Source organism: Gymnoscopelus braueri (genome assembly GCF_963280865.1).
Source record: "Gymnoscopelus braueri genome assembly, chromosome: 17".
Lineage (NCBI taxonomy): Eukaryota > Metazoa > Chordata > Actinopteri > Myctophiformes > Myctophidae > Gymnoscopelus > Gymnoscopelus braueri.
In genome coordinates this window covers 32512280-32529825 of record NC_137617.1, presented here as the reverse complement: position 1 = coordinate 32529825, position 17546 = coordinate 32512280, and the positions used below count along the sequence as shown (strand labels likewise).

General features: G+C 40.4%; 2 protein-coding genes across 9 annotated transcripts in view; one reads left to right on the top strand and one right to left on the bottom strand.

Annotated features, from left to right (window-relative positions):
• Positions 1 to 1499: 1499 nt before the first annotated feature.
• On the top strand, positions 1500 to 10933 carry LOC308104910 (kelch-like protein 24). Of its 2 annotated transcripts, XM_080455549.1 has the most exons (13): positions 1500 to 1674; positions 2611 to 2826; positions 3482 to 3616; positions 4119 to 4310; positions 5329 to 5472; positions 6196 to 6364; positions 6763 to 6897; positions 7391 to 7615; positions 7765 to 7953; positions 8622 to 8738; positions 8866 to 9034; positions 9126 to 9261; positions 9451 to 10933. In XM_080455549.1, the coding sequence occupies exons 2-13, from the start codon at positions 2632 to 2634 to the stop codon at positions 9466 to 9468; spliced, it is 1824 nt and encodes a 607-aa protein (XP_080311675.1). In that variant the 5' UTR covers positions 1500 to 1674; positions 2611 to 2631; the 3' UTR covers positions 9469 to 10933. The 2 variants fall into 2 exon arrangements, with proteins under 2 accessions (XP_080311675.1, XP_080311676.1); XM_080455550.1 differs by lacking the exon at positions 2611 to 2826.
• A 2754-nt stretch (positions 10934 to 13687) lies between these two features.
• Positions 13688 to 17546, bottom strand: part of LOC308105392 (myosin heavy chain, skeletal muscle) — a 74234-nt gene continuing 70375 nt past the window's right edge. For all 7 annotated transcript variants that reach the window (XM_080456090.1, XM_080456091.1, XM_080456089.1 and 4 more), the window contains one exon: positions 13688 to 16962. In XM_080456090.1, coding sequence (XP_080312216.1) covers positions 16810 to 16962 — 153 coding nt within the window. In that variant the 3' untranslated portion in view covers positions 13688 to 16809. The remainder of the gene's footprint in view (positions 16963 to 17546) is intronic.

Sequence of the window (17546 nt, the reverse complement as noted above, 5' to 3'; positions counted from 1 at the left end):
ATGTATTAAAATGTTTCTCCAATAGTTTCTAGTCTTAGTTATTTTGTTAGTTTAACACTAATGACACCCTGCTCTGTCTCTGTTGTGGACAGTGTGGTGACCCTTGATCCAGCCAGCGGCCTTGTGGACTCCACGGTTGGCGACAGTGGCCGTCTACCTTGTTCTCCTACACCTTACTGCCACTTCTGTAGGAGGAACGGGACACACTTCCTGAAGGCGGCGGACGGGAGAGTGACCTGTCCAAATCTGCGCCGCTACGTGTGTCGGATATGCCAGGCCACCGGGGATAGTGCCCACACTCCCCGCCACTGCCCACGAACTTGTTCAGTAATTTTGAACAGTCATTTGGATTCCATAGAAGTCCTCATGTCTTCTATGGAAGCATGTCATGGCACCGAAAATAACGCAATGTGTTGTGAGCTTGTAGATCGGCTATTTTCGGTTATTAGTTATTTTGAGATTTAAAAAAAGTATTTGTTCCATTAACATGGAACCATGGTCTCGGATATTCCATGAAAAACAAAGGTTAAAGCCTCAATCTGTGATTGTTTCTCAAGTGGTTGGCTCTATGTAGAACAGGTGGTTGGTTCCTAACTATCCATCATTTAGCTGGGGACCCCCTGGAACTCCCTCAAGGACCCCTGGACCCACTTTGAGAACCAATGCTACAGAGCGTTAGCGAGAACTCGCTAAGCTCTGGACCAGAGCTAGTACAGTATAAACTATAATAAAGTGATATATTTTCCCGTTCTATCGCACAATTGTGGATAATCGTAATATGTAAATGATATGTGTAGGGTTTCCACGTTACTCAAGGCCGTGTAGTGTTTGCAGATGACACAAACTTGCTCTGCTGTGGGGATAACCTGGAACAACTCCTGGATTATACTGTAGGTAATGAAATGAGGAAGTTACAGAGTTGGTTTGATTCAAATAAACTCACACAAAAACTTAAAAATTAAATAGAGTGAATGAAATAACATTTCTTGGAGTGATTATAGATAATAAATTAAGTTGGAAGCCACATATAAAGTATATTAAATCAAAAATATAAAAGTCATTATCAGTATTATATAAAGTAAAATATATTATAAATCAGTCATTATATACCTTGTACTGTTCCTTCATACTCCCATACATTACTTTACTGTGTGGAAGTGTGGGGCAATAGCCTACAAAACAAACACACACAAACACAGATCCGATGTCATTTCTCAAAAAAAAAAAAAAAGCAATAAGGATAGTAAACAAAGCTGATTACAGAGAACCAACAAACACTCTCTTTATCAAACTGAACACATTGAAATTTAAGGAGCTGGTTGATTTCAAAACCATCCAACTCATGTACAAAATAAAAAACAGTCAACAGCTATGCGGAAAGTGCATGTTTCTGGCCGGAACTCCTTGATACATTGTGTTGTCAGGGGGACATAATTAGTGTTACACTGGCTTTGAAGAACACGTGAAGCGGCATAAAAGGTTTGTTGTTGTCAGGAAGTTTGAGCGTCTGAAGGAGAATAAGAATATCGCCGTGTTGACGTTGTATGCAGCTGTCTGTTTGTGGACACTTGGTTTTTGGACTCTAAATAGTTGTATACAGCCAGCGAGACGCACCGTGGCCGTGTCCACTGACTCCACCGTTGTCTTGGAGGTGCAAAGTTGCAAACAACACAGGTATCAGCACTGGGTTAAGACTAGCTGTAGTATACAACCCTCGTAGACGTATTTATGATTCTGACGTTTTCAATCTACGAGAGAGAGTTGTAGGGTTCACGCCCCATGGAGACCTGGACTTTCTGCACTATGCCCCGCAAAGTACTCCAAACGTGTACAAATTGAAAATAAAGGTGCTTACCTCAAAGCCCCAAATGTTAACTACTTCTACGGGGTAGTAGTTTAATGTAATAATCCATATCTTTCAATAAAGAAGTGTTTTAATGCCGTCTGTGGCCGATTCTGTCGGAAGTTCCCAATGGGCGGTAGTGACGGGAAGTGAGGGGGCGCATCCGGTGAAACCCGGAATTACACTAAATGTAAACGGGAAGTAAACGAGGGTGAAAAAATGGCGTTCGGCCACAGACGGCATTAAAACACTTCTTTGTTGAAAGATATGGATTATTACATTAAACTACTACCCCGTAGAAGTAGTTAACATTTGGGGCTTTGAGGTAAGCACCTTTATTTTCAATTTGTACACGTTTGGAGTACTTTCCAGGTCTCCATGGGGCGTGAACCCTACAACTCTCTCGTAGATTGAAAACGTCAGAATCATAAATACGTCTACGAGGGTTGTATACTACAGACTTGATATATGTTTCTGTTCTTGCGCAAAATTGTGGTTAAGTATCTAAGTTCAGGGACTTTCAACATGAAACATTTAGATGGGAAGGGGGAAAAAAGTGATCTAGCCATGCATTGATGTGGTTCATTTTCATCTTGTTGTCAAGCTCAATAGTTATATGACTTGCAAAATAATGCCTTATAATCTAATGGGATTGCTTCCATGTGATGCTGTCACTCCTCTCCATTCTGTTCATTATCATTAAACGAAACGTGCAAACAATTGCTGACCATTAATTCCACCCACCCCCTCCTACTGTTGTTGTATAGGCTGGTCTACCAAAGACAGACATGGCTGCAAGGAGGATTTCAGTTGCCAGTGACGACGACTTTGTGTTCACGGAGGAGACACATCCCAGCAAGATGTTGGAGGGCCTAAATAGGCTTTGGCTAAACAACACTTTCTGTGATGTGATTCTGTGCTGTGGAGGGCAAGAGTTCCCCTGTCATCGTAATGTACTAGCCTCCTTTAGCTCTTACTTTGAGGTAAATGCAGATGATCCTCAACTTTCCATGGTAATATTTATTGACCTGGCATTAAGGGCAGTGGTGTAAAGTAACTAAGTACATTTACTCAAGTACCATTTTGAGGTACTTTAACTTTACTGGAGTATTTCCAATTGTCTATACTTTTACTTCTACTCCACTACATCTCAGAGGCAAATATTGTACTTTTACTCCACTACAGATATTTGAAAACTTTAGTTACTTTGCAGATATACATTATTACATCATAAAACATACATTAACCACTTTAGCCCTAATTTACACCTAGGCTATTTGAAAATAGCAGATCTACAAGCTCACAACACGTCGCAACGCGTTGTGACCTTGTAGATCTGCTATTTGCAAACATTTTAGTACTTTTACTTTTGGTACTTTAAGTACATTTTGATACCAATACTTTTGTACTTTTACTCAAGTACATTTTGAATTCCGGACCTTTACTTGTGACAGAGTACTTCTACATTGCAGTATTGATACTTTTACTTAAGTAAAACATTTGAGTGCTTTTGCCACCACTGATTCCGTCTTTCATTTGTGAAACAAATATGCTATATACAATCGGTTAACTGTCGACACAATGTAAATAAAGGCTTACATTTCAAAGCAAAACAGTTCACCTTTTCAACCCGCACAGGCAATGTTCACAATTGACTGGATGGAGACCCGACAGTTGAGGGTAGCCATCAATGGAGTAGAACCTCAGGGGCTTGAGATGTTGGTGGGCTATGCCTATTCTTCAAAGGTGGTCATCTCCGCGGGAAATGTGCAGGTGATGTATTAATGAACCTTATTCATTGCCTCCATTTTTGACTTGCATCAGTGCTTTAAAAGTGGTTCTCAATCTGTCGGCCATGAGGATACCACAAGTGGGCCCCCAAATACTTGACAAAACACTAAGATTTTAATGACATAACATTAATATTTTGATAACAACAATTGATGTAAAAACAGAATCGGAGTAAGGTCTGAAGAGCCGGATCTCTGCTCGAAACGTTACCAATAAAAAAAAAATACCCATGCTGGGAGCAGCATTGCTGGTGTGCGGATTTGATTATTTCATGTTGAATTTTTGATTCAGCACCCAGCCCAGCAGGACAGGATGTGTGTGCCTTTTGTCACTTTATGACACCTTTTTCATTCTTAAAGTCATTGTATTTTTTCTTTAAAACATTGAAAAAAAAGTTTTAATTGTTTTACGTCCTGATCCAGAAAAGGTTGAAAACTACTGTTTTAAATTAAATACTGTAATATATTTTGTTTAATTGGTCTAGGCCCTGCTAACGGCAGCAAGCTTGCTTAATGTCATGGCTGTTCAAGAGGCCTGCTGGAATTACATGGAGTGTCACATGGACGAAACCAACTGTGTAGGGATGCACTGCTTCGCTGAGGCCCACTCCTGTAAGAAGCTAGAGCAGCGCAGCATGGAGTATATTCTGACACACTTCAGTGTCATCTGCCAGCAGGTCAGAAATTGAAGGATGCATACAGAGGCCGATTCTACAAAATGTCTACTAAATTCTAACCGTTTTTTGAAAAAACCTATGTTGCTATATAAGTGGTTCTCAAACTTTTTCATGTCAAGGACCCCCAAAATGATATGTATTTGGCCGCGGACCGCCATCTCAAAATAATGTGTTCTAGGGACCCCCCAGAAGCAAAGATTTGAGTTACAAATGTTCGCTTTAAAAATATATATATTCATAGATTTGCAAAAATGTTCACGATTTGAAAAAAATTAATGGCAGATCTACAAGCTCGTATCGCGGCACTCGGTGCCGCGCTATGAGCTTCTATATCTGCTATTTTTGAATAGCCAAAGAAATCTTGATGCGTGACACAGATGCGTTCCCGGTCTTAATGGGTTAAATCTGTGGTGACTTATAAGTATGAGAGAGGCCCACCTAAGCTGATCAAATATTAAGTGTGTGGTGTAAGTGATGTATTTTGGTTAGAACAAAATGTTTGTTACAAGATTAAAGCTCTATATTCTGATCATTGCTATATCAAGTGTTTGTTCATGAATAGGGGGTCTCCCTGTCTCCCCAGCTGGTTAATAAAACAGAAAATATATTGTCAGGTGGGTTGCCAATTTCGGCCAATCAGGAGAGAGTATCAATTATCAGCTTCAATTTCATAGTGTTCAACTTCATCCGCTCACGTCTTTGTGTCATCACTTCAAATTTCTCTCCTGATTGTATAAAATTGGTATCCCAACCTGAAAATGCATTTTCTGTTTACTAAAGAGCTGGAGAGACGGGGAGACCCCTGTTTCTGAACAAAGCAGACAAGTATTTGTCTGTAGAAACATTCAGTCAGTGATTTGATTAATATTAACCAGCTACTACTGTCACATGTCCTTGTCACTCAACAAACCACCTGTCACCAGTGGGCACTTGAGAGAGGAGAAAAAGTTACTTGAAGATGTATGGAAACAGCCGTAATCTATCAGCTAATCTACTGTATTCTTTATGCTCCTCCTAGGAAGAGTTCCTCTCTCTACCTGTGGAGAAAGTGACACAGATTCTTGCCAGTGATGATCTCGATGTGCCCAAGGAGGAGATGGTGGTTGAGGCTGCTTTGTTGTGGTTAAACAAGTGTCCTACCCACAGGCACAGCTTTGAAAAGGTCACTAATCATTCATTGTTTCATTGTAGCTTGCAGTCTCGGACTGATGGCTTTGTGATCTCTCGAGACCAGTTGCTATGTAAAGGCCAGACCGCACCAATGCAACTCCTTGCAACTGCCATTGCGATAATAGTTGCAAGTAGTTGCGACTAGTTGCATTGGTGTGGACTGGCCTTAAGGTGACAGGCACCCAGGCCTGTCACAGAACTCACAAACATGGATACATGGATTCAACTTCATTAGATAAATCGTTATCTGTGCACCAGTGATTTGATTGAAATGACTACTCTCAACACGACATCACAAAGTCGGTGAGAGGTTCTATGTTGGTTTCTGTAAAATTTTCGGTTAATTGCACAGGCCCATCGAAGGATATACATTTTCAGAGCAATGTATTGGCTAGTGTTGTGAATTTAAATGGATGAATTTAAATGGATAAAGTTGACTTACAATACAATGGCAATGCTGCAATATATATCCAGATATATGTTGAGTAACTTATTATATGGAGGTCGGTCAGTGGTGATATGACCGCGTTTAAAGCGAAGTGGCACGGAAGCGCATGAGTGTGCTACTCAAAACATTTTGGGTAGGTTGGCAGGTCTGCATTCATTATGTAAATGTTCAGATGTAAACAGATGTAGAGATTTGAAAGCAGGTTTAATTTTTCACCCAGTGTGCAGTTGAACTGGTAAATAATTATTGTTCTATTTGTTTTTGAAGGTGCTAGAGCAGATCCGTCTGCCTCTCATCAGCCCCTCCAACCTCCACGATGTGATTGAGTCTCTGGATGTGGTGAAAGAATCCCAGGGCTGTCAGAGGCTGATCTCTGAGGCCAAGGACCGGGATCTCCTGCCCTACAGCCACAGAGCTGGACCACGCAGGTGCACAGGTACCCTGCCTCACACATGCATGCATGTTGCAACTGATGGTGGACAAAATACAGTTTTTCGAATTGGGATTTCCAGTGCCGACACGAATTGGCGAATGTGCAAACATACCTGGCAATAAAAATAATTCTGTTAATTATGTCTTCTTGTGGCAGTTTGGGTTTGCCAAGAATTTAATTAGCTATTTGGTCTTCATAATTGTTATTGCATATTTTTTTATTTTACAATTCAAGCTCTATTTATATTTTGAGCTTTTATACATACTTTCAGTTAACTATAACTTTCAAGGATTATACTTGGTATACAATGTTTTCCTGGATTAATTCAGTCACATGCTCACACATTAACCAGCGTCATGCATGTGCCTAGTTCTGTGTTTATCTTCTATCCCTCTGTACAGTATGTGAAGTAATGCTGGTGGTGCATGAATGGAAAAATAGTTGCTACGTTGAGAGCTTTGATCCCCAAATCAATCGATGGAAGACTCTGGCAAGTCTGCCCCTCACTGTAAGCAAGCCTAGTCTCGTTGTGTCAGGTGAGGCGCACCATCAGAGTGGACTCGAGTACTCCTGTAATCGATCCTACAATGTTTTGCCCCTGAGATGAGCCGTAGCAATGTTGTGCAGTGCTAGAAAGGACATTTTAATTCTTGGTAAGGTTATTATTGTGATGGTTCAATTATGAAGCCATTAATACTATTTGAAGGTCGGTCATATTGTCGGAGTTTCTGGGCAACTGGATCTCCATATATGCCAATATATGGGTATATCTGTCAGATCAGCGGGTCTGGACAACCGCCTATCCGACTGATTTGCCACCGGGAGTCCTTGGTGACCGGAATGCTGAGTTTGAAGTCATTCAGTCGGACGGTTCTCGAGATATGCATAACTACAGGAGCGCAGACACATGCACACAAATTTTGCACATTCATATTAGGATTATCTTAAGTGTATCTTGAGCAATTAATATCTTTATTTCTTTAAGGATCAAGGCATAACTTGTTTTAATTATGCTCTCACATACTGTAGGCTCTTCATTGTATTTGGCTGGAGGAACGCTCCAGCGAAACGTTCCATTGTTAATGAGGAATGGAGGAACGCTCCCCGAGATGCTCCCCGGTGGAGGGGTGTTGTGCTATGACGATCGTTCAAAAAGTAAAGAGATGTGGCGCTATGATCTTTCCTGTGACTCGTGGTTGAAGATGGCTTCCATGAATGAGGAACGCGCCATGAATGAGGGACGCTCTGACTTCGGTAAGACTGTCATACTATGGCATTTATTTAAACTTTTTTAATAACCACTATGGGTTTGCCTTGGTTACACACCCAAGGAGAGGCTGCATGTGGCCAAGGTCATCAGTTCTAATGATCAGTTTTTTGTTGCACAACTAACATGGACCAAGGCCTGGTGATGCTGGATGGCGATATGTTTGCTGTGGGCGGCAGCTGGTTGAGCAACGACACCACGTTTGTGGAACGGTACGACATCAACACCAACACCTGGCAGCCCATGAGGTCTGTCGGCAGACCAGAAAATAGCTCCAACAATACTGTGATCGCACTAGATGGACTGATCTACGTTTTTGGTAGAGGTTGGTACAGGTTTATGTACCCTCAGGTTCAGCCTGCTGGCTTTCATGAGGTTGTTTATTTGTAATGTGTGTGAAACATGTTAACTTTTTGACTGCCAGAAATCAAACATAATTTGCTAAGCCACTGCCAGCGATTTTCGAGTGTTTTCACTAACCTTTGAAAAATCAAAGAATATTTATCTAGAGTATGATCGATCCCCCAAACGCTTTAAAATACGTCTACGAGTCTCGTGGGGCAGGGGGAGAGGGGAGCCTGCCGCGTGATCATCCGTTCCATAGTTGGGGGCAGTTGAATGTAGGTTGTTTTAGCCAAAAAGCAGCAGAAACGGAGAAAGCCATTTCTCCAAATTGAATAATGAGGAAATGAACGGGCTGTTTTTTTTTTGCGATCATGTGATTTGCTGCTGCTTGGCCTCTCTGGGAGTCAAATGGTGACTCCCAGGTTAGCGAACAGCGCCATCTAGTGGGAAACCACTGAAAACACTCACTCATCAATGGAAATGTGAGCCTCGGGACAGCTGACGAGTGTACTCATCAATGGCAGTCAATGAGTTAACAAAAAATGTCCAACCTTTATTATTACATATCCATCTACTGTATCTCAATGACATGTTTTGTCATGTGTCCTCCTGGGCCCTTGTTGCTGTTATGGAATGTGGTTTTATCAGACTCCCGGGTGCAGAAGTACGACCCTAAAACATCTATATGGACAGACTGTGCACCTATGCAAGTTCCTCGTGTTGATTCAGCTGTCTGTACACTCAAAGGAAATATCTACGTTATAGGTATCATACTTCTTAATAACACATCCTAATGCCTCGTTTCCATAATACTCATTCAGCTTCACTGTAGTTTGGTCACAAAATAGAGTCAACCAACAGTTACTATTTTTTTAAATTCCTGTTTATATAGGTGGACATATAAGTGGACATCATACGCACAACGTGGAATGCTACAACCCAGAGACCAACCAGTGGAGCATGTGTGCCCCCATGAAAGGGAGAGACTGCCGGCAAAGGCCTGGTGTGGCTGTGGTGGATGGAAATATCTATATACTAGGGGGGCCGCGGGACGATATGAAGTAAGATTCTGCTCCATGAAAGCCTGGAAAAGGGTAGCTGCTTGTTCACACGAGATATTTCTCTCATGGCTATTTGTCTCTCTTCATGTAGTCGCTATAACATCGAGCAGTACCATGATGAAACAGACAGATGGGAAATTGTGGGGAAGTTGCCCATCGCCCCTCACCATCACCAGCCAAATGTTTTCAGCTGTTTCTCTCTCAAGATGACGGCTGTAAATGCACAGGTAGAAGACATTAGTGCATAGTAGTACATAGTAAAATCCTGAGTGTGCAAATGCATTCCATTTTTACACTCAGAGTTGCAAATTGATATGATAACGGTGAGGATTTTGTTGTGTAATATAGAAGTTGTTGTCATTTTTATATTACCTTCTCAAAGCTGGCCTTGACCCTTTTTCTTTTCCCACCAACAGACACCCAGCTCTTCCTGAACCCTGGTGATTGGACAAGACGTCATAACTCTGGAAGACGGAGTCTTCACCACAACTACTGTATAACGACGACACTGAACAATATTCTTGGGGTTCACTTTCAGAGCAATTTGATGAACGATAGAAACACTGACAGCCAGTCAACAATGTATCTAAATTCACTTCCAACACCTTACTCATGCTTAACATGTTTATAGAACGTTATTGTTAATAAGCGTTGATGCTCACATCATTATAGTTATATTCATCTTTATAGTTATCATTCTTGGTGTGGAAGGACTTTGACCACATGAACCCTAGCGTCCTTATTCTGGGTCAGACATTTGTTAAATTGAAAATGGTAATATGAAGATATTTTGTGTGTGTGTGGAATAGACCATAGACTGGTAAACGGACTGTTTGTGACTATCCAGAGGTGCCTCGATGCCTGGGGCTCAAGAAGAGTTGATTTCCCTGGCAACTGTCGGAGCCATATGCAAAGAGAGACACAAACAATGTGTTTGCACTCAGAACTTTAAACCCACACACTAAACCACGCCCCTCCCCCATTGCTGCTATTGAAAATCCTCGTGGGGCTTTATCTTTTCTCTTATTCTGATGTTGCTGCTGTTACCACACTTGCATGTCATTGCTTCTGTATAAGTGGTTAATATATCATGCTGTCAATTGTTTCACATTGTATTTGAGATTTAAATAAATATTTTTCGGTTGTGTGTAGAGATGTAACGGAATTACAAATGGATAAATTAACTGAGGATTTGACTGCATGATCTTTGCAGAATCACTCTACCTTGACCTTAAGCTTGCCCATTTACATATTGAATCGTTCCGTAGCAAGTCACTTAACCACCAACAACTCATTTGAGTAAGCCATCTGTTGGGTGAATACTGAGAAGCAATTTCCCCCTCTGGACGATACCGGGTTTCTTTCGTATGTAATTGAATATAAAAGAGTGTTGGATTAAAACAGTGTGTGTGACCATAACACAGATTAAAGTAGATACATTGCCACATACTGTACACCAGAGGTTCTCAAACTATGGGACGGTGTCAATGTGCGGTCACACATTGACAACTGAAAAAAAGTTTTTTGCATATGGGAATCCAGGGGTTCTCCAACTTTTGGTACCTTGTAAATATTCTCTGTCTGTATTTACTTTAGATTCAAAGGCCAATTATGTCTTGCTTTTAAAATCCACTTAAACTGAATGTTTTATTTTTTAACAGTGGTAAAGTACCTGCCTGATTATGGTTAGGGTTATTTGTTATTTTGTCCCTTTTGAATTTAACTAAACCATTATGGATACAAGAAAATAAACACCACTGCATTGACCCTAAAACAACCATTTGAACCCACAACCTTCGGAACATTTAGAGAGTTTCGCAGAGTAAGCAACCTAGCTCCTAATTTTGTCATGGTTTTCTTTGTCCTGAGGCTAACATACAAAAGAACACTCCAAGAGTACACTAAGAGACATATGCTGAAACTTAAGTGTCCGAGTGATGGTCTAGAGGTCTAATGATCAGACTCAGCACAGACATTCCACGTTCAAGTCCCAGTCCTCCTATTAGTATTTCAGCTTAACTTGACTAATCAAAGGCAAACATACAACAGAACGCTGCAAGAGTACTAAGAGACGTCTGCCAAGAGTGACTGAGGGATAATGTAGTGGTCTAATGATTTTCAGCACAGAGGTTCCATGTTCAAATTCCTGTCCTCCTATAGTTCAATGTTGGAGTACTTTGACATTTTCAAGGCTAAAATACAAAATAAAATAACAATTCAAAAGCATTAGAAGTCATGGGCTGAGGCTCAAAGGCGCCGTGGCAGGTTCAAGTCCCATGCCATCAAGGTACTGAAGGTGTTCCAGTTTATGCCCCAAAAAAACCCTGTCCAGCAGATTTTTTGCAAAATCATTTAATAATTTTTAATTTCTTAATTTATTTCTGTAGTAAGAGGCAGTCATTTTACAAAATGAATGGTCATTGGCATGTCACAATACACAGTACTACATCAATGTCATATTGTTCAGCAAAAGAGGCAACAAAAGAGTATATTGAAAAGTGGAAATGGTTAAATTTGTCTGTGGATTATTCTTTTTAAATAAATATTACAAAACTGGAATACTTTGTTTTTAAAGCGCTGGCTTTTGTTTCATTATCCATTTGGCTTTCAGTACTCAATATGTATGGTGGCTCACTGGATTGAGAGCCAGTCTGGGTACCAATAGGTCACAGGTTTGATTCCCAGTTGTTTCAAGTTATCCATGATCTTGACAAATTTTGAATTTATTATTTTAAGTTTTAAATACAAATCTTTTTAGGAGACCGGAAGCAGGCCCACTTCAAGCAGATAGTTACGTGAGACGCGAGACTATGCAGATACGGGAAGTGAACTGGAGATGGTGTGTCTTGCTGATTTTTGTTGCGCGAGTCTTGTTTTTTTTCAAAGAAAAGTACCAAGTACCAAAGTAGAAATGATTTAATGACCCCAGGGGTCCTTGTGGGGGTTCCAGGGGGTCCCCAGCAAAATGATATTATTTTAACTTTTTAATGGATCCTATGTAAGTAAAGCCTGATAAAAGTGTAAAACTCAAATAAATTACATCTACTCTGTTAAAAATGTCCTGGGGGGGGGGGGGGGACCCCCAGCGTGGTCAAGAGACCCCCCCCCCCCCCCCCCGGAAAAAAAATCTTCTTTTATCGGACGGTCTGAGGTTGGCAGGTAATGTATGATATTCTACATCAATAAAAATATGCCATCAATAATTATGTTGTCAGTGAAAGCCCTGCATTTACTTTTTTCAGCCAGCAGGTGTCGTGGCAACCACATGAGACCAAAATAGCTCCCGAACGTTTTTTGTTGCGTTCATGTAGTTACATCAATGTATTTAATAATAATAATAATAATAATAATAATAATAATAATAATAATAATAATAATAATAATACCAGCTAATGTCCCTATCCTTGTTGACATAATTATTTTAGCCTGCTTTACATGATGTTCTTTATTGGTAGTTTATTGATTTAGAGATTTTAGACTGAGGGAAAGGGAAGGAATGTAAGTGAATTAATTAATTGTCAATAATCTCATCAGCATGTTTTTGCAACGAGGTTTGACGTGGACGTCGTTTCAACGTCTCTGGCGTATCAACGCTGTTATAAGGACGTCTGGACGACGTTGTATCTTTTGACGTCGTATGGACGTCGTGTGAACGTCCGCGTGGCGTAACGTTATATCTTGAACCTTTTGGTGGCTTTTTTCGTGTTTTAGAGGTTTGCCTCGGACGTCGTAGGAACGTCGTATGGACGTCCGCGCGGCGTAACGTTAAATTAGCTGGCAGCGTGCTCAGGATTAACAGAGAAACCGTATGATTCAAAGGTGAATGCTTTGACAACCAAAGCACACTCCATATACTGGTTACTGGTTTAATAAGCTACATGGATTTATTAAATGTGAGAAATCCTGTGTTGTAGGCTAGTGGGATCCAGGGGGTGAAGTGAACTATATAAGATGACTGGGATTTGAACGTGGAACCTCTGTGCAGAGCTTTTGGTCATTAGTCCACTATACTATTACTCAGTCACTCACTGTACATGTCTCTATGTACTAATGAAGCGTTCATTTGTATTTTAGCCTTGAAAATGTCAAAGTACTCCAACAATGAACTTACAGGAGGAATGGGATTTGAACATGGTATGTCTGTGCTGAGAGCCCTGTGATTAGACCACTAGACCATCACTCAGCCACACTTTGTGGAGGTGTCTTAGTAGTACTCTATATGCGTTCTCTTGTATGTTAGCCTTCAGTTAGTAAAGTTAAGTTGAAATACTCCAGCACTTTTGAATTTCTTTCTGTAAAAGGTTAGCTGGACAGAGTTTTTTTTTTTAAATAACCTCCCACATTTACCTCTCAGGATACAGGGGAAAGACACAGTCCCCCCAGTAGGCTGTCTTGACGGCGTGGGACTTGATCCTGCTAATTGTCTGTAGCAGAGGCACAGAAGCACACCACACCATTGTGCCAAGGCACCGTGGGCCCTTGAGGTGTCTTCTTATGTATCTATGTTAATGATTATGGTGCTTATTATTCTATGTCTTAGTTTGAGATTTCTTGTTTGACAAGACAACTTCATGTGTTTCCTGTTCATTAATATAATGAATACACACCTGACCCAGTATGTGAAAATAATTGCATCTTGATGGTACACACGGAGCAATACAATGAGTGATTTATTTGTATTTAAAAATGCATTTTCACATTCAACAATAAAATGGTTTGGACAAGCATTGTTACACTTTTTGGCCATCTATATTAAAGAGGTGGTTAGCAACTTTCAAACTGGCATCCCCGTTTTGGGCCTGTCATTCTAGGGGGAAAAAAAGCAGATCTAACAAGCCCTTACGGAACTGTGGTGCCACTATATGCCTATGAATTGAATACCAAGGCCCTCATTGGAAACAAGTCCGCAAGGACTTTTATGAACGGACCTGTTAGACAAAGTATTTTAAATGTAACGGTGCTGTTTTACATTTTTTGCCTAATAAAATATTCAATCAATTCAATCAATCAAAAAATACGGCTTTGCATCACATTGAGATCTTACTATTCGTCGTAGGACTAAGTATAAAGGGCAGGGTTCCCTGATTACTTTTCCCCCGAGGGCCAAATGATGTCAAGGTTACCAAGGTTTTTTTTTGTGCTCCGGGCCACACAATTGGCTCTCGCGGGCCACAACTGGCTTACGGGGGCCTATTAAGGATCCATGATATAGAGCGCTTAAGTGGTTAACAATTCAGTAAGCGGTCAACCTGTGTTTTGTTGTAAACAAGCAATTTTGTTCCATTATCTTAGTTGGACATTCAATGAGCTAATCAGAAGTTAGATTTAGCCTCACCATGCACCGGTGTTCACATTTAAACATTTTCCCCCCCCCTTTTCATACAAACATTGTCATGGGCAGCCATAGCTGAGTGTATAGACTGACAGAGAGGTCATCTGGTAATCAGAAGGTCACCGGCTTGACCCTCAGCTTGCCCATCTACATGTGTTCCTGAGCAAGACACTTAACCCAGGCTAACAGCTCATTTGAGCAAGCCATCTGCTCGGTGAATGCAGAAAAGCAATTTCCCCCTCAGGATGTTAGGGACCAGTCGAAATTTACATAAGGGGGGGCATGGAGGAAATGTATGTGCCCTGATCTAAAATGCCATGACCCTCCCTTTGACACAAAAAAAAAATCAATGACCCTCCCCAAGTGATTACAAAAAAAAGAGTAACCCTCCCCGCCTAGAAGTGTCACGATATATTGTGTCACGATATAGCCTATCGTGGTATTAAAATGTGATGATAGGTATTGTCATGATGTCATACTGTATCGTAATATTTTTTTAATTGTTTTTTTAATACAAAAAAAACACTTTCTTATTTTTTGCCGGTGAAAGTTAGGAGTTTTTACTGTATGATATGAAATGTAAAGCTTATCATAATCTTAGTAATTATTAATCATGTCCTCCATCATATTCAAGGTATTTTGGAGAGAAATGAAACAGACTCCAGTCAGTCACTTTCAGTTTAAAGCACTGCAGAGGGGAGGTGTTGTGTGTCAGCTGATGCTCGTTGACGCTCGTTAATGTGACATGCATCTGCACTCTCAAATAGGCCTACATCTAATCTAAGATTTGTATTATACTGTATCTGGTATTATAGATTTTTTTTAGCTGTTGGAAATAACTAGGCTGCACTTGGTTGGTAAAGTCCAGATGACAAAAATATGAGGTTTGTGGAATTTATAGTTATGCAGTCTTATATTATATTTGTTATATTAGTGTCTATCTGTCCTCTGAAACAATGGGTTTATAGTTAGTGAGAACTTCACTTCTCCATTAAGCTTGCACAAATGTATTTATTTGTGTGTACAAAGCACTTTGTAATTGTTTCTAACTTGCTTTATAACGTTATTTATAAGATGATGGCCAATGTTGATGATACATGAGAAAAGAACATTAATAATATATCATATCGATATCATGCCCAACATCATGTATCGTATTGTGAAATTCTTGACACCCCTAACCCTCCCCATCAAATACAACATGACATTTAAAACTGATATGTCCAATGTTTTGCTTTCCACATTGATTAGAACATTGCTGTAGTGTAGTCAGTCTTGCTAAATGCACAGTGTATCTGTAGTAGTGGTAGCAGAATGGATAGTGTTCTCATCTTACATGTGGGAAACCCATTGAATCCTGGTCAGATTGAAGAAAGTTGAATATTTGGTAACCAGTAGTTTAAAACTTTTGTCACTCTGCCCTTTTAATTATCAACTACAGTGACTACAACTACACTGTTGCCTACATAAAACAAATTAGGCTATCAATTATGGCCTGATGCTTCTGGTTTTACTTGTGGAGCTAGGCATCTATACACAACTGTCCATATAGATCCACATTAATCACATGCACAGAATTACTTCAAATGATTATGAATATCCAGTTATAGTAGGCCTATTTATAATGCATCTCTCCAATAACGCCTGTTGAAGTTTTGCTTAATTGTTCAACCACCATCATTAAGACGCTGAATAGATTTGACTGGGTCGTTCACACTCGCTGTGCGTTGATGGCTTGTTAACGACCGTCATTGATTCTAAATAGACAAGGTGTTACTTGATTTGAATTCTTTGTATCCTTTGAAATGGAGAGGGGTCATTGACCACTGTTCTGCTGTACTAAAAAGGTACATAAAAAACGGACTATTTTATCAATTCAAAATTGCATGACCCTCCCTTGGATTCAAAGTAAAATTAGCTGACCCTCCCTTGGACCAAAATTAGAAAGGCATGACCCTCCCCTATTTTCCTCCATGCCCCCCCTTATGTAAATTTCGACTGGTCCCTTACAATACTCTCTTTTTTTATATAATACATTGAATATAAAAGGGTGTTGGATTACAAATGGAGTCATTAGAACTGTGACCATAACACACAGATAAAAGTAGATACATTGCAAGTCAACATACTGTACTGTACACACCATTCACAGTTCCACATTCACAGGTGTTCATTTGAGTACAAATGATGTGTTGTGAAACTACAGTACCGGCTTTTCTGTACCTTCAAACTCCTCAGTGTTAATTTATCTCTGAAGAGTCCAAACCAAATGAACCATCTGATTCCATTTCAGAGTTTAATGAACACTGAGGATTTCACATGTACGGTATGTCTTTGACAATGTCTTCAAAACTGATGGGAGCCAGAATTATTGACAGCTGCTCTCAAAGAAAACTAGTTGCACTTGGAAATCCGAGACCCAACCGTCCTAAGTGCCTGCACTCTACTCTATCATGAGCTTCTTGAGAGAGTTGAGATACGCTGGGATGAGGGAGCTGACGGACTCGTTGTCATCGTTGAGGATCTTCTCACCCCTGCCCTCTGACCCCACAGAGCTGGGTGACCTGACCAGCCCAGGGTAGGGTGTGCTGTAACCCTGGAAACGAGAAGATTGTCAGGGCATGCAGGTCACTTAAAAGAAACTCACATTTCACATTTCAATCTTCATAGCCCGCTGACTTGTACTGTATGTGTACATTAGATCAACTTAGCATCGTTGATAATTGTCATAGTCTACCAGTATTTATGATATACATAAGTACTATTTATGATAGTATTTATATGTTATTCATGATTTGGTTTGGACTCTTACTTTGTGTACCCCATGACCCTTTCCGCCTGACCGTATCGGCCATTCTTATTCTTCGCGTCCTACAATTACCATTTCATGGGCAAGCAAAATGTCCATATGGTCTATAGCCGCCATTACATCAACCTAATTCATATTATTTTCTGGAGTCAAGACCGCCATTTTGCCATAAATACTATGAACAAGGACAATGTCACAGCAACCGGGGCTAGTGACACTAAAAACGAGTTGTAGTTTTCACATTCACGGATTGTACCCCAGCGACATCACTGGGGTAATCCTTCCAGCACAACTTTGGCAGCTTTTCAGAGACACAGAGGACTACTCAGTGTTATGGCTGCTAATGGAACATTAGTCCTACAAGAAATATA

What these genes read in the sequence shown, in the direction of transcription:
- LOC308104910 (XM_080455549.1), top strand. Translation starts at nt 2,632, where the DNA reads ATGGCTGCAAGGAGGATTTCAGTTGCCAGTGACGACGACTTTGTGTTC. An exon ending in TGAGGGACGCTCTGACTTCG is followed by an intron (nt 7,616 to 7,764) that starts GTAAGACTGTCA and finishes ACATGGACCAAG; the next exon opens with GCCTGGTGATGCTGGATGGC. An exon ending in GGGCCGCGGGACGATATGAA is followed by an intron (nt 9,035 to 9,125) that starts GTAAGATTCTGC and finishes CTCTTCATGTAG; the next exon opens with TCGCTATAACATCGAGCAGT.